Genomic DNA, 13,891 nt, shown 5'->3' on the forward strand with positions numbered 1-13,891 from the left:
AGTAAATGGCAACAACTCCAAGCTCAAGAAAACAATACAAAAGAGGGTGAAATGAATTAAAAATAATCCTTAAATTCACAATAGATTGTCTGAAATCGCCTAGCGTGGACAAAGCGATCCTATGAACTAATAGCCGTTAAATTTTCCAGGAATTGCGCAGAATCTTCCAGTCCTCCACCATTTGATCTCCAAGAGGGGTATCCCGAGACTACGAGTTCCTCAGGCCCTCTTCACGCATAAATACTATCTCTCATTACGACTTGACGCATTGGGGTCTAACTCAGCCCCTATACTAGTGGTAGCGTTAGGACATACATGAATCTTCTAGCTTCTCTGAGGAACGAATTCAAGGAGGGCTAACGTCTGAATAGACAGGGTAGCCGCTTCGTCCCAGAACGTATTCTGCGGTAACTAAAGCGCAATTTTGCAATAAATCCTGTTTAATTGGTCACACAGACAACGCAAATGGAATTCAACGAAGAAGGTAGTGGCCTGTTCATTAGATTTTCAGGGCAAATTAATAATTAAACCTCCATCATTGAGAAAAAATAAAGCATTTTTCTTCTACAGGACTTCACCGTATAATAAATACAGAATAAAAGGTGGGGATTACCTTCGTCAAAGGGAATTTCGTTATATGGTTCTTCTCCCTCCGCCGGAACAAATTCACTATCAGGCGAGAGGAAGAAGTAGGGCGATGTGTAGTACCATTTTCGGCCCTCTTCAGGCTTGCTGTATGTCACCACAGCGCGTCCACGCACAGGTTGTGGAAGTCGCACGTCGTAGGCGTTGTATAAGCCCTCAGATTTTAGCTCTTCTCCACCAGCAGCAAATTCGCCCAAATTTATTGTCCGCATTCCGCTCACATCTGTCCACTCCCAGCCGATTGTCACGTCTTTTGATGCCACTTTGTCACCGGTTTTCGAGTCTTGGAAAGGAGTTAAACGAAGTTTAAAGTCAAATTATCGGATTAAAAAATTTTCATTATTCAATATGTTGAATTACCTGTTACTGTTGCTATCATTTCGACGTCTTCTCCTGGACGAACGAGGAAGTCTTCATCTCCACCAACATTGGTCACACTAACCGTAAGTTCTGCAACAAAACACAGCCAATACATAATTTTTACCCAGACCATCGAAAAAACGCGTAGTACGAAATGTACCAGGCCTGTCAAGGGTGGATGGTTCGCCAACACTTTCACCATTCGGGTGGATAATGAATGTGTCCGATCGGTAGTGCTGCAGTCCCGACAAACCGGCCGCTCGTTTTACTCCCGCAATGCACCAACCATAGATGGGCTCTAGAACACCACTTTTACCGACTGTGTACGAGACCTTGGTTAAAGTCAACGTGTCTCCCTCAGCTCGAATTGATGATAAACTTTCTGGAGGCAACTCGTGACCTTCAGCATTTACTAATCGCCACCCGTAGAACACTGACTTTTCAGGAAGTGGAATCCTCGATTTTGAATCTGAAATTGCATAATAAATCATGGATTCGCGCCAATGTACACAAATGTAACAATTTATATAATAAACTCACTCATCGCAGAGCATGTTAGAGTTGCATCTTCACCACTGTACACAACCTTTCCTCCATCGGAGTCCAGTTGTGAAATGACTACGGTGACAGCATTGTCAGTCTCTGAAAAAGTATGCCAACAAAAGAGGCTTATGGAAATTGACCTTGAGTCTTTTCATTTTCGACTTTTTGTTAAAAACGTACCGTAGTATCCAGGGATGTCATCAACAGTAACAATGCTTCCAGGAACCCTCTTGCCGCCGATTGAAATGGGAAAATAGGCGGAGCGATAGCGCTGCCCATTCAGACCGACAGTGCAGCGACCGTGGAGGGACTTGCCAATGGTCGAGAGGAGACCCTCCAAGTGTAGGCGACTGACCGCACTGGAGTCCGGTGCGTCCACACCCTGGGATGTCTGGGTCATGGTCACTTGACCAGACGCCAATTGGTTGAAGCTCAACTATATGTTGGACAAGGACAGTGGTAAAAAATGCAATGATAATGCAAGCAAAATATTCCCTGCCATGGCTATTTGAAGATACGATAAGCTTATCACACTTGAGCGAAAGCTTATACAACCTACCTCTTCTCCAGTGCTCTTATCGCGGAGTTCCCAACCAAAGCGCAGTGATATTCTGTCATTTGGACTGCCCACCTTCAGCTGCTGCTGGGTTTTCGTGTCTAAGAGGACAAGTGTTAGAAATTGCCGCTGTTAAAGCAATAAATTAGTTCAAATAAAAAGCAAAAAGATATTATTTTTTTAGGGAATACACCTGATAAATATTAACAGCTATTAATGAAATGAGCGAATGAGAGCTATCAAAAGTGACAATTTTATTAGACAAGTTTACAATGTACTGTTTTACAGAGTTGCGCTACCTCAACCGAGACTGGTAAATGTTAACTCACCGTGTGCTACACAAGTAAGCGTTGCATCCGCACCGACGTTGCGTTCAAATTCTCCATCGCGGTTCAATTCATGAATGATCACAAAAACTGCATCTTTGGGTTCTGTAATAAAGAAATGATTAGAAAACGTCTCAAAACAAGTGGCTTTTGGGGGTACTACGAACGTACCAGGTCCAGGAAGCCACGTATCGGGAAGTCCCTTCCCGTCTTCTTCAGGTACCGCCGGCTCTTCCAGATCAACCGACGGCTTCGGCAAAATGTGAATAGCAAAGACGTCGGATTTTACTACCGGTACTTCAAGAGTGTCACCGCCTTCAGTAGAGACAATGCACTGACCTCGCAGACCGCCTGAATACTTGCCAGTTTTACGGAGTCCAGTTAAGATCAATCTGGATCCGTCAAACTGAACACTATCAGCAAGACGGGATAGCTCGAATGGTTGATTGTCTGGACCCGTGGCCAAATTCCACCCCACTGAGATGCCTTCAACAATGGGGGCGCCCATCCACTTGTCTGATGGGAGAAAAAAGTTATTTGTAGTAGAATCAGCAATGATACTGCTAGTCACGCTCTTACTACAAAACATACCAGTCACTATGCAGTCAAGGGTTCTGTTATTTCCATCAACATCAGTAAGAGTTCCCGAAGGTGAGATACCATGCACCTCAACCTTCAAGTTCGATATATCTAAAACACAACATCAAAGCAGTTAACAATCTTTCGCTCATTGAGGATTTATTTAACTAGGTGAGTTATTACGGTCCCAAAAATGCATAGGAAACAAAGAGTTGTTTTTAGCAGATGGGATAAAATACGAGTAATTGTCACCTTTCAATTCCGTAGGCACAGATTCACCCTCTTTCGGGGTGACCTGGAATTTGACAACAGGCGAGGCATAGAAAGGTAGCCTCTTTTTGGGTTCACCTTCCTGCGGAGCGTCCTTGGACGGCAGGGTGGCGAGACAACGAGCCCTGACGAATTTGCTCAATTCTTTCAGTCCGAAAAGCTGCAGCTCTCCGTCCACAGCGCGAACCTGTTCTGCTAGTCTGTTGGTGGTTAGGGGCAGATTATCAACAGTTCGAAGATCCCAAGTAAATCGTGCACTTTCGATGGGCAGACCAGTGGTCATGTCTAATGCCAAGGAGGGAAGAAGGAGAGAAGCTATGCGGTTTTTGATGAACGTGTCAATTAAGCGGTGAGAAATGGAGAGGCAGCTCACCGATTGCAGAGCATCGGAGTATTTTATCATCACCAACATTTGCAATCACAGTATCGTTTCCATCGAGACCGAGCACGCGAATGGAAATCTCCGGATCTGAATGAAAAATACCCACTCAAAAAGGAGTTCCCCATAACTTTCGATAAGAGTCGAGTACTGCTATCAACTGGGATATTTGAGGTCAGATATGTTGCACACTTTGACAATTCTGTAATCCCTTATTGTAGTTGTCACAACTAAATAAAAATCTCGGATTTACTCTTCGGCAGAAAAATATGTATTTATACACTTTTTACATGCCTTCTACCCTTATAAAGTCGCTGCAGCAGTCTCACCTGTAATGATACGTCCATCGGGAGTAGTGGAGTCAAAGGCTTCACCTGAAGTGAAGAAAGGTGAATAGTAGGTTTTGCTGGCAGGCACGCCTCCTCCTTCAAGTTGTTCAGTCACAGTGACACCACAACGTGCCCTTGTCCATTTGGTTAAGGAACCAAGACCCTGGAGCTGAAGCATAGCGGCTTGCGGATTATTCGGGTCTGTGCCTTGTGTCGTCTTTGTAGCCACGTCTCCTGCCACACTATCCAGCGGCTTCAACCGACCATCGATCTCGAATTCCCATGCGTATTGGGCTTTTTCGGGAGAAATTGGCTTGTCTGTCTTCACGTCTACAGCAAAAAGTCAGAAGGCCAAGATTTTTACACTTTTCACCAAATTATTTTTGTGTGGAGGTTACAGATTTAAAAATTCCCATTAAATTACGTTATCCGCTTTGCCAATTAATTTACACTTAATTCAGAAAACTGTTTAAAGCGTCCTTTCGACAGTTACGACTGGCAACTATTTTGATGTAAATGTAGGCCACAAATGGAAGCTTGAAGTTTCACTGACTTGGCATAACTGGAAGAGACGAGCAAGATGTCGATACCTGTCACCAGCCCTATGTTGAAAGCAGCTATTGTTACATCCGCCTTTTTGCTTTAAATGTCGCAAATGTACTCACATTTAGCAGAGCAGTAGAATTTGCCATCGCCGCCTTTAGAACCGGTGAACGCATTGTCAACGATGTCGCCAAACACATCAACAACTACCTCGTCACCCTCTAAAAGGGGATAGAAACGGTGGGATAAAAACTGATACAAAATGCTCGACAAATAATGGATCTAGAGACTGGGAATCGGTTACAAACGAATTCGTCGCAACACTGATAAAAATGACGGAATAAATTGACATTTTGCAGACCGAACACCTTTTCCTGTAACAAGAGGCTGAGAATGGTTCAAAAAACAGACAAAGTGGAATTGAGTGAAAACGAAGGCACTACTGTTCAAGCAAAATGCAGAGGTAATTAAATTGAGCCGTGGCACGCAAGTATTCACCCAACTAATTGTAAAGAAAGTCGAATTTGGAGGACAGTGAAATATTTGTGTTTCTCACGTGGCTCCCATTCCTCCACCAGTACGCAAGGAGTGGTGAGCCCCAGTGCTATAGTCATCCAAGTTGTCAATCACTGAGAATCTTTGAATGAAAATCCATGGCCTTGACTTACCTTTCTCCTCATCCAGGTCTCGTCGTCTGACCACCACCTCAAAAGGCACTGAGGAGTAGAATCGCTTCCTTCTCTCGCCGAATATGACACATTTACCGCGGGTAATGATGTCTTTTAGAGTTGGTCTGAGGTGGGTCAGAATGATTTGACGACCAGTTCTCTCCACAGACATCGCAAGACGCTCTGCGGGCACTTCACGACCTAGCGAATCGATAAATTTCCAGGACTGTGTGCCAGGCACATCGTCCACATCGGCTTCGATGTCTAGAGCAGAATGAAAATGTGACATTTAGTCAACAGGAATTATCGATCAGGACAATTGTCAAATCTGACAAACAAATAAGCAAGCGATGGAAGCGGGTGAATATCGTGAACGGAATCTCACCTTTAGCCTTGCATGTGAGTGTTACAGTGTCACCAGGTTCTGCTTTGAGATTGCCACGTTTACCAAGACCATCCACATCGACAATGACGAATTCTCCTTGCACTGATGTTAAAAACAAGGAACTTTTAAATCATCAAGTAATGGGCATTAGCTCAACACCAACTTCACTACCACTTCAACTTCCCGACTCGTAGAGAAGTTGATTAATTAATTCATTTACTTTCCCATCTGAATGGAACTAGATGAAAGCCTCATAATATTAGGACAGAGGTTACTCACCAACTATGTGTAATTTATTCAAATAAAGCCTACGATATTATACCTCTACGACTTTAACTTTAAAAAATGAAAATGAGTTAATGCACTTCTTTCGAAAGTACTCTTCCCGATGCTCAGGGAGGACTGATAGCAGTTCACAATCTTCAAGGACTTACAATCTTCAGGAACCTTTGGTAGAACTGGCTCTTCAGTATCGCGAACAATCACTTGGAAGTATTTGGACGGGAAACGAAGCTGTTCCACCTTTCCATCTTCACTGCCTATTTTGGCGTGTGCAAGACAGCGTCCACCAATGGAATAGTAGCCCTGTCGGTCCTTGTAGGCTCGTAAACCATTCATAAGGAGCGTTCCATCACCCTTAATCTGAATCTCCTTCGCAAGAACGCTAGGAGAGATTAGCTGAGCGTGCCTGTCAATGAATTGCCAAGAGTAGCCGAGCACTTCAGCATTCGCGACTTGAGCTGTAAGAAGGCGTAGGTAAGGAAAGGAAAATAAAACCCCTAAGCATTATTTTGTAACAAAGCAACGAGATTAGGGGAAACACTCGCCTTCAGCGTTACACTTCAAGGAAGCATCCTGCCCGACCATTCCGTTAAGATTTCCAAGCGAGTTTAACTCCGTCACCCATACCTTCATACGATCGCCTTGAACTGAGGAGGAAAAAAACCCATGCCAATCTGCTTAACGGCTAGATTTTTCAGCCATTTATGATTTGTGCTTCACTTATTCAAAGTGAAAACTTGACGTTTTGACAGCCTTAGGTGTAATTTATCATTGATATAAAGTTTAACGTACGAGAAGCATCCCTTATGAGGGGCGGCGACTCTTCAATATCTTCCAATTCGAAAGTTGGCGGGACAGCAAAGTTGAAGAAGGGCGAATGGAATTGTTCTTTAGTGGCGCGGTCCATGATGATGCAACGCCCCTTCAGATTTCCATAGTTTGGTCTTATTTCCCTTAGAGTTATTTCATTCTCCCCGAAACTAACTTCGCCAGATGCAATTTGTCCCACATCAGCCATTCTACCATCAGTACGGCGCAGTTCCCACAAGTACTCCACATTCTTTGCTTCATTGCCAGTTTTAGTGTCTACAATTGATTCAAAGACAAGTAAATTGCGTAGAAATCAAGCAGGGGAAAAAATATTTTCAAATACTAGTAAGTTATTACTGAAATTCGAAATATAAACATACCGATAGCCTGACAGCCTAGCCGAACTGTATTTCCCGGCTTAGCCGATGCGCGTCCTTTGTCATCAAGGCCAGTAATCCAAGCCCAATATTTTGGAACTGGTTTTATCTCTACAAATTAAAATTTTTGAAATAATCGCTTGTTTGGTGTCGTGGCATCAAATCTATTTGCCAGAAAGTCAGAAAAGCACGGAAAATCTACTTGAGGATATGAGAATCATCTTATCAAACAGCGATTTAGTAGGTTGGCAACGAGATCTGATAGAAGATCGAAGTCAAGTCAACTCTTTTTAATACTAGTAATGAAAAAAAAAAACGAATTTAAGGATAACCCTGATAATCGAAGCAATGATTATCAGGAGATTTCTTAATCCTCATGGATACCCCTTTGAACAGAAGAAGGTAATGTATGACGAAAGGAGGATTGAAATATTCACGTACCCGGCTCTTCAACACTGACTTTTTCGTCTGCTAGTCGGATACTGTAGTAAGGTGACGTGTAGCTGGCACCATCCTTAGTAATTCGACATCGCAAACGCGTCACCCTATCCTTCGTAACGTCTCGATTGTCTGTTCCCTTAAGAGTGAGTTTTCCATTGAGGCCCTCTTTGAAGGTTTCTACTCGCTCTGGATCCATCATGTCAAGCACATCCGGAAGACCATTTCCAAGGCTCGTGTAGTACTCCCAGTCGTAAGCAACATCAGTCTCTGGCTTTCGGGTCCTTGAATCTACATTAAAAGAATGATAGTTAGGGTCCCAACTAATATGATGAATTTAGGCATTGAGATGATCAACTTAAAACCCACGTTCTGGGTGATTTTTGGTACTTGCTAACACTCAACTCCATCAATCGGCTGCCCATGATGTAGACGCGTTTATTTCATCCCCTATATAACGATTTATGGGAGAGAGGAAAAACTTCAAATACTGGTGGCTTTGACAGCTTTAATCAGCGCTATGAGAACTAAGGCAGATGAGGAACTCACCAACTGCGAAACATTGAAGTGTCTTTTCGTCTGGAGTTAGTTCCACGATACTGAGAGCTTTGTTGGCCCCATTGATGTCGACCACAAGCATACCATCGCCTAAGAGAAGAAAATTCCCTTTAAATATCCACATTTGCAGCATCATTCCTATTCCCTATGTACGTCTTTAACATGCCACTCCGACAGATCAGTCAAATGGAATAGTGAATATGTTCTCAATGCACTAATACTTGGAGTTTAATAAATTAACTTTAAAATAATCCACCTTCAATTTGTTCTAGCGGTTGCTTAGGAGTAAAGTCAAGCTTGAAGAATGGTGAGGAATATGTCTGCCCGTTGTAGAAGACCTCACAACGGCCCATTGATCCAGCCATCTCAGGATCGAGTAATAGCACGTGCTTCAGCACCAATCGAGGTCCATCAAAGACAGCTTCCTTAGCCAGCTGACCGTTGGAGAGCTTCAAACCATTCGGTCGTAGGAGACTCCAGTCAAATATCCCTTGGTCACGTGTTATCTCCTGGTCCGCCTTTTTGTCTTTTGAAATGGGAAAAAAGTAAAAGAGTCAATTGTCATGATTAACGAATGAATACGCGGCATTCCTTATTACCTGTGGCAACGCACAATAGTTCAACATCTTCTCCAGGCATGCTCTTCAAATCTCCACTTGGATGCAGTCCCTTTACAAAGACATCAACGCGGTTGCCTTGCACTAAAACGAAGCAGGGTGTTAGAACTACAACTGTGCACTTTTTCTCCATCCAAGGCAAAGCCTGACTCACGATCCGGTTCTGGTTGACCAGGTTCAGGAGCCGTGACGGTTCCATCTTCCCTGACTATCAAAAGGCCAACATATTCGGAAGTGTAGTAGCGAGGTCGCAGAACTTCTCTATCCTCAGTTGGTAAGCGACGAGCAAGTGTAGCATAGCACCGAATCCGCATCGGGAAACGACCTGTAGAGGGCGCTGATAATCCAGAAAGTCGCAGACTTCCGTGTGACTCAATATTCACGGCATTTGCAAAGAAACTGCTGTCTACAGCATTGCCAGAGGCATCTCTGAACTCCCACCCATAGACTATAGCATATAGAGCTGCCGAGATCGGTTTTCCACTGGTAACGTCTGTAAAACAGTGTACAGTTATGTGGGACCACCAATAATCGCAGTAAAATGCTAAAGTTGTTAAAACCTACTCTTGACAATACAATTAAGTTTTGCATCACTGCCTTGGCTAGCCTTCAATTCTCCGTCTACTGCACCCTCTATCTCAACAGTAATGCCATCTGAAATAAAAATACAAGTTTTGATACTTTATGCCACAATTACTGTCCGGGATTACGAGATAGCAGGCCACTACTTACCGATTGCATGTCCAGGAATGGGCGACTGAGTAACCACCGGTACGCGATCGACCACAACCATGAAGTACTGTGAAACAAATTTGCGTTCTCTGTCTCCATCGGCAGCTTCGGGTTCGACCTTCTTAGCAGGGATGTGCAAAACGCAGCGTCCCTTGATGCCACGACCACCAAGGCCTTCAGGAGCCCGAATACCACGCAATTCCATACTATCTCCATCAGTTTTTATACCAATGGCTACATTGCTTGTCATAGCTGGATCATTGTCCAGATAACGCCACTCCCAACCAAAACGAACGTCTTCAGTGAGGATTTCATTTGTATCTTTTCTGATTGCCTTGCAAGTTAGCTGTGCGTCATCACCGATTTGCTTGACGGAAATCTGACCCTGCTCGTTGAGACCTTCCACTAGCACTTCAACAGACGCGTCACCGTTGAGAAGCCTATCCATTGGCACTAATGCAAATGAAAGCTCAAATTCGTCAGAATAGTTTAAGGTTCGTAGTTTCGGATGCAAACCCAGAGGGACCGTGAATGCCTACTCGTATCGGCACATGAGTGGGGAGACTGAATGACAACGAATTATCTTCACAATATGCAAAGGATATTGTGGAAACTTCAGTCTACTTTGCAATGGAGCGAATGATAAAATCGTCAGTGAGTGCGTTATAAAATAGTTTGCTGTATAAGACTTTCAAAAGGAAGGATTCAAATTCTCTTTAACCAAGGAAGTCTTGCCTTCTTTATCATCATCGGTGACATGGAAGTAGAAGAAAGGCGTGCTGATTGTGGCCTTGTCATCAAGGGTGATTAGGCACCTCCCACCAGCCTTCGGTTCCTTGCGCAAGCCAGTAAAATCGATGGTGTTTTTCTTTCGAACAGCAACCTTGTTGGCGATGCGCATCGGACTTATTTTGTTCTGCTCAAGATCACTGAATTCCCAGCTGATGGTAGCATCGGAAAGGACCTCATTCGTCTCAGCATCTACGCATAAAAAAGTGGAGCAACCATGCCAACTCACCGAATAAAAAAAACAACACTGGTAAGTTGATAAAGTGCTCACCGTATGCAGTGCAGCTCAGAGTTGCATCATCCCCTGGTCTAGCCACCACAAGTCGATCTGCATTGATTCCGGTCAATTGGAAGCGGATCTTTCTCCCCGTGTCAAGGGTCGCGCCAGTAAATTTCGTCTCCCCTTCCCCTTCTTCTGGGCGTGTTGTCACGTTTCGCCTCGGTGCGGGTGTAGTTGTTGTTATCGGCTCAGCTTTTTAGACGAAAGAAAACAGGGCATTTACTTACCACTGATGATGCACCGACTAAAATCCTCTTAAAAATATCTGCAAATGTTAATCAATAATCCATTGCAATTTTATAAATAACCCTTGAGCCTTGAAAATGAATCGACATTTATAAGATCAAACTGTTCCAAGTTGCGGCGTTCGAAGAAATAGAATTAGCGTTTATGATGCATAATAGAAAAACGCACCTTCATCACATTTTCCACCAACTCGGAATAGGGGACTGAAGTACCGGGTATCATCACCCGCTTTCCTCGAGACAACGCATCTCCCAAAAACTGGGTTTACTGGGTCTCTGGCACCTGTCAGATGCAGCGCGGATCCTTCAGCCACAGCAGAGCTAGATATTACGCCCACAAGAGGGATAGGGGCGCCTTTAGCATTGAAGATCTCCCAACCGAAGACAAATTGGTCTTCTTTGTTCGGTTCGTCTTTAAAGAGCATTTCAAAAAAAACTTTATACATTTATTTGCTGACTCACAATGGAAAGAGATAAGGAAAAAACTGACCAGTTGCTTTGCAGTAAACCGACACAGAATAGCCTTCTTGAAGGAGAAGATTGCCACAAGGACTTAGTCCCTCGATTGTTGGTGAAATAGGGTCAAATTCTTCAGGTGTAGGTCTACTGTCTACAAATGCAGAAAGCATTATTTATCAAAACATTCTTGGTCGCAGAATGACCTTATTCATAATTTTAGCATTTTACCCTTGATTGGAGTACCATCTTCTTCGAGGGTAACTGGTAGAATGTAGTTGGAGGCATAGCGCTCAGTCTTCAGTTTGGGAGGTTCGCCTGACTCAAAAGTCCTTTCTGCGACGATGCGGATGCGCAAACTTCCTCGCTGGGGTGCCAGGCGGTCTCCCTTGAAGTCGTTCACTTTTACCTCACCAGTTTTTGAATTCACCATAATGGTGTCGCCAAGAAGACCCAATGGGGCTGGGCTTCCATCAGAGTAGCTCGTTTCAATGCCGAACCTCACCTTATCTGCCTCGTCTTCACCGGTTTCGGTGTCTAAAATGATTTTGTTTGTAAATTACTTCTAGCTTGTTCTTATACTACGACTTCATGACTTTCCAAAGTAGCCACGGTCAAAAGATACCTCTATGATCTAATCCTTAGTTCATCCATAAGCAAAAATATTTGATAAATCAGTTTGTGATTAACCTTCCGATGCATGTTCCTCAATATATTTAAGCAGATGTACAATTCTAGTTAATTATAATTCTAGTTTGAGACGAAAAGAAAAATGCCACAACCAGTACTTACTGATAAGTCTCCCTTTGATTACAACCTCGTCGCCCACCTTCGCAGACAACGCACCGTTACTATCGAGCCCCTCGACCTGGACTTTGAACTTTGGCGGATCTGACTTATCGATATCTGAGTGGACGAAAGTGATGGAAGATCAAGCACAAAACGGATTAGACAGTATGGTATCTCACCTTCAAATTGGTCATAACACCCACACTACGTAATTTTGATTGTGTTAGTTCTGAGAAATGCTGTATCCTTTAGAAGAGCGTTCACGCTGTGATATTCCTTCAAAAAAGTTAGTTTCTCCCTGTTTACAGCAATTCGACACCCCATTTTACAAAGTATTTCAGTCTACTGAGTAAGAGTATTGATGGGTGAATGATGGTGCCTTCAGTATGAACAAAAGATTAACAACGCAGCAAACATCGACGTACCAAGAGACGTCATGCCATCAAACACGATGCCACTGCCTGGATCAGGTCTGACATTGAAATCGATAAAAGCTCCCGGCTTCGTTTCGCCAGGTGAGAGAACACCTTGGTCTCTTCCGGCTTCTTCGTCCACAGTGTCGTTGGTGAGGACACAACGAGCACGAAGACCGGCGGCCGATTGTTTGAGAACGGTGAGTTTGATTTCACCAGTTGGTAAAAGTTCGATCCTATCAGCCAGAGCACTGGTATCCACTGGGCGGTTGTCTTTTGTGCGGATCTCCCAAGCGTACGTCAGGCCATTCACCTTGCTTCTCGAAAACTTGTCTGCAGCAGACAACAAAGCTGGCTCCGTAAAATTAGCCTTTACCATCCCTCACCTGCGCAATTAGTACTTAGATTATCAAACAGCATCCTGGACTTTGCAATGCAAGGCAAAATGGGTCAAATTTTTCTTGAATTTCACTGGAGTTTGTACTTATACGACAATAAGCTGCATTCCCATTATGGCACAAATAACCCACCAGTGATCATAAGACAGCATCAAAACCATCTCTACTCAATTTCAGCTATTATTTATTGCTTAAAGACGTAAAACTGGAATGAGTGGAGAAGCCGTTCTAAAACTCACCTTGAGCTTCACAGGTAAGGACCACTGAATCGTTTTCATCCTGATTAACTCGATTGTCAGCTGCATCCTTTACAGTGACGCCAGGTTTTTCATCTGCAATGTAATACTGACTCTTATGAAGCTTCTAACTCTCCAATCAAACGAAATAGTTAAAAAATTAGTGTAGGTAATCGGACCAATTTTAAGGGTGTAGGTTAAGGAGACATTCACCTTCCGCATCCACAGTCTCCAGGATATCAATCTTTCCTTTATCATCAGCATCCTCGGCTTGACCGATGACAATGAAAGGATCCGAGGGTGGAACAAACGGTTGTTCTGCATCATCACCATCTTCTAATTTGACCGAACGGCACCTTCCCATAATGAATTTGCCATCATTTGGTCCCAAGAACTTCGACAAGTTAACATCAGGAATTGGTCTGCTAAGCTGAATAGTATCTCTATCAACTTCCACCTTGGAGAAGATGTGGCCGGGAAGAATAACTTCACCGGAGGAGGACACGAATTCCCATATAAAGTTTCCAGCTTGAATCGATATGCCGGTGTCGAAATCTAACAGTAATAAAAAGTTTACACCGTGATTGCAGGCTCCTAAAATTCTTTATTATTACCTTGATTTATTAAGAATTTATTGTTGGGATTATCCCAGTAAATAAAAACCATTTATATATCACGATCTATTGGGGAATCCACCATGCACAACTTACCAATAGACTTGCATTTGAATTTGCGTTCATGAGAAGAAAGCGTTGGGACCTCATCAACCTTTACAACGACTTTGTCCTCTACAAAGGTCAAACATTCGAAAAAAGCGTTTTCACATTTGGTCCCAAGGTCACACCACTTAAATAAACACAAAATTCATGCTAGCTAGTCCATTTTCAT

General features: G+C 43.4%; 1 protein-coding gene across 1 annotated transcript in view; it reads right to left on the reverse strand. All coding sequences in view use genetic code 11, as the record gives it.

Moving 5' to 3' along the window:
* EGR_05022 (Basement membrane-specific heparan sulfate proteoglycan core protein) overlaps positions 1-13,891 on the reverse strand; it is a gene marked incomplete at both ends in the record, with an annotated part of 51,370 nt that overhangs the window by 5,563 nt on the left and 31,916 nt on the right. Inside the window, 36 exons of the mRNA XM_024494271.1 lie at positions 614-928; positions 1,006-1,095; positions 1,166-1,474; positions 1,546-1,647; positions 1,729-1,984; positions 2,108-2,205; positions 2,434-2,535; positions 2,602-2,946; positions 3,022-3,120; positions 3,262-3,564; positions 3,653-3,748; positions 3,988-4,317; positions 4,653-4,751; positions 5,199-5,462; positions 5,584-5,685; positions 6,018-6,323; positions 6,405-6,512; positions 6,658-6,951; positions 7,056-7,163; positions 7,494-7,781; positions 8,040-8,138; positions 8,305-8,574; positions 8,648-8,749; positions 8,820-9,158; positions 9,230-9,319; positions 9,398-9,866; positions 10,119-10,378; positions 10,458-10,658; positions 10,881-11,123; positions 11,202-11,321; positions 11,399-11,704; positions 11,960-12,073; positions 12,382-12,702; positions 13,007-13,099; positions 13,217-13,558; positions 13,714-13,791. Of these exons, the coding sequence (XP_024351365.1) occupies positions 614-928; positions 1,006-1,095; positions 1,166-1,474; positions 1,546-1,647; positions 1,729-1,984; positions 2,108-2,205; positions 2,434-2,535; positions 2,602-2,946; positions 3,022-3,120; positions 3,262-3,564; positions 3,653-3,748; positions 3,988-4,317; positions 4,653-4,751; positions 5,199-5,462; positions 5,584-5,685; positions 6,018-6,323; positions 6,405-6,512; positions 6,658-6,951; positions 7,056-7,163; positions 7,494-7,781; positions 8,040-8,138; positions 8,305-8,574; positions 8,648-8,749; positions 8,820-9,158; positions 9,230-9,319; positions 9,398-9,866; positions 10,119-10,378; positions 10,458-10,658; positions 10,881-11,123; positions 11,202-11,321; positions 11,399-11,704; positions 11,960-12,073; positions 12,382-12,702; positions 13,007-13,099; positions 13,217-13,558; positions 13,714-13,791 (7,461 nt within the window). The remainder of the gene's footprint in view (positions 1-613; positions 929-1,005; positions 1,096-1,165; positions 1,475-1,545; positions 1,648-1,728; positions 1,985-2,107; positions 2,206-2,433; positions 2,536-2,601; positions 2,947-3,021; positions 3,121-3,261; positions 3,565-3,652; positions 3,749-3,987; positions 4,318-4,652; positions 4,752-5,198; positions 5,463-5,583; positions 5,686-6,017; positions 6,324-6,404; positions 6,513-6,657; positions 6,952-7,055; positions 7,164-7,493; positions 7,782-8,039; positions 8,139-8,304; positions 8,575-8,647; positions 8,750-8,819; positions 9,159-9,229; positions 9,320-9,397; positions 9,867-10,118; positions 10,379-10,457; positions 10,659-10,880; positions 11,124-11,201; positions 11,322-11,398; positions 11,705-11,959; positions 12,074-12,381; positions 12,703-13,006; positions 13,100-13,216; positions 13,559-13,713; positions 13,792-13,891) is intronic.

Source organism: Echinococcus granulosus (genome assembly GCF_000524195.1).
Source record: "Echinococcus granulosus chromosome Unknown EG_S00034, whole genome shotgun sequence".
Lineage (NCBI taxonomy): Eukaryota > Metazoa > Platyhelminthes > Cestoda > Cyclophyllidea > Taeniidae > Echinococcus > Echinococcus granulosus.